This window comes from Pygoscelis adeliae, unplaced genomic scaffold (genome assembly GCF_000699105.1).
Source record: "Pygoscelis adeliae isolate BGI_AS28 unplaced genomic scaffold, ASM69910v1 Scaffold185, whole genome shotgun sequence".
Lineage (NCBI taxonomy): Eukaryota > Metazoa > Chordata > Aves > Sphenisciformes > Spheniscidae > Pygoscelis > Pygoscelis adeliae.
The window spans coordinates 79,694-80,882 of NW_008824756.1; the positions used below are offsets into that span (position 1 = coordinate 79,694).

Consider the following 1,189-nt stretch of genomic DNA (forward strand, 5'->3'; position numbering starts at 1 on the left):
TCCCTACCCCACTACAGATTTATGGCAGGCACAACCACAACGGGCTCTAACATCCACTCTGCTGTTTCAGCTCTGACTCAAGAAGCCATCAAACTACACAACTGCTGAACTGCAGAGTGCAGCCAGAAGCGTCATTGGTCTATTACCATTTTTAATTCCCTAAACACTTAGCAGAAACAAGACAAGGTTGTGGTAGAACAGAATACTGTCTTTCCAGACTCGTGACTCCCTAACTCTAGCCACTCAGATATTCTTATTTTCCCAGAATTCCCAAGGACATCGTAATAAAAGAGATTAAACTCCTATCCCAGAGGAGCACTGTGCATCTACAGTCCATAGTGGAGGTCATGTGTTCCACAAATTAGTATCAGTATTAGTAAAGTTAAGTTTTTCTTAAGTTCAAGAAACCAAGTTAAAATTTTTCTCAACCTGAAAGCAATCTGCTATTTAGAAACTCCTGCAGGATTCCACAGTGCAGCAGAACAGTTTGTTGCTTACACTGTGCTGCAAATTACTTTCTATAGAGTTGCACAAAGTGTAAATGCTGAAGGATACATCTCCCTGGCATTAACTTACTATGATGCCACTAGGGCCAAATGCACTTGCTTGCGGGAAAAAAAGCCCTCTAAACTCATTTGAAACAAACCACAGCCTTGGAAACATCCTGAAGGCAGAGCTTGTATTTTGCCAACAATTGCATCATGGACAGCAGCATTGTTTTTTCCCCAAAGCAAACCCTGCTTTCACGAACGTGTTCAATGAAGTAACGTGTCCAGTGGCAAAGTTTCACAACTCTTTTGAAGAGCAGCATTCATTTTCCAAGGTTGAGAGAAGTTTACTGAAAGCAAGGAGCTCTCAGGCTTTGATTTCAGGCCCAAGGTGCTGCCTTTATGAAAAGACAACACCTCTGACCAAGTCCCAGCAGATTTAAAAGAGATTTAACCCTTGGCATTTCTTTGTGCACGTACAAGTTACAGAATGTCCCAAAGAGCCCCATGACTAGTCTGTAAATAGCAAGCATTAACATCCCACACGCAGAAGATGCAAAAGCAGCCCACACAGAGCCCCCCAGGAGAGGCTGGCAACCATACCTTTGTGCCTTTTGCTCTTCTTTTTTCTAGAGGCAGTTCGCCCATTGATGCTTTCCTTTGTATCCATTTCTTCACTGCTGTCACAAGACTCTCCTGAC

The 1,189-nt window shown here is 43.1% G+C and overlaps 1 protein-coding gene across 1 annotated transcript in view; it reads right to left on the reverse strand.

Moving 5' to 3' along the window:
* Positions 1–1,189, reverse strand: part of LOC103916498 (transmembrane protein 183A-like) — a gene marked incomplete at its 5' end in the record, with an annotated part of 12,792 nt that overhangs the window by 8,322 nt on the left and 3,281 nt on the right. Inside the window, one exon of the mRNA XM_009323497.1 lies at positions 1,092–1,189. This exon is cut by the window's right edge and continues 52 nt beyond it. Coding sequence (XP_009321772.1) covers positions 1,092–1,189 — 98 coding nt within the window. The remainder of the gene's footprint in view (positions 1–1,091) is intronic.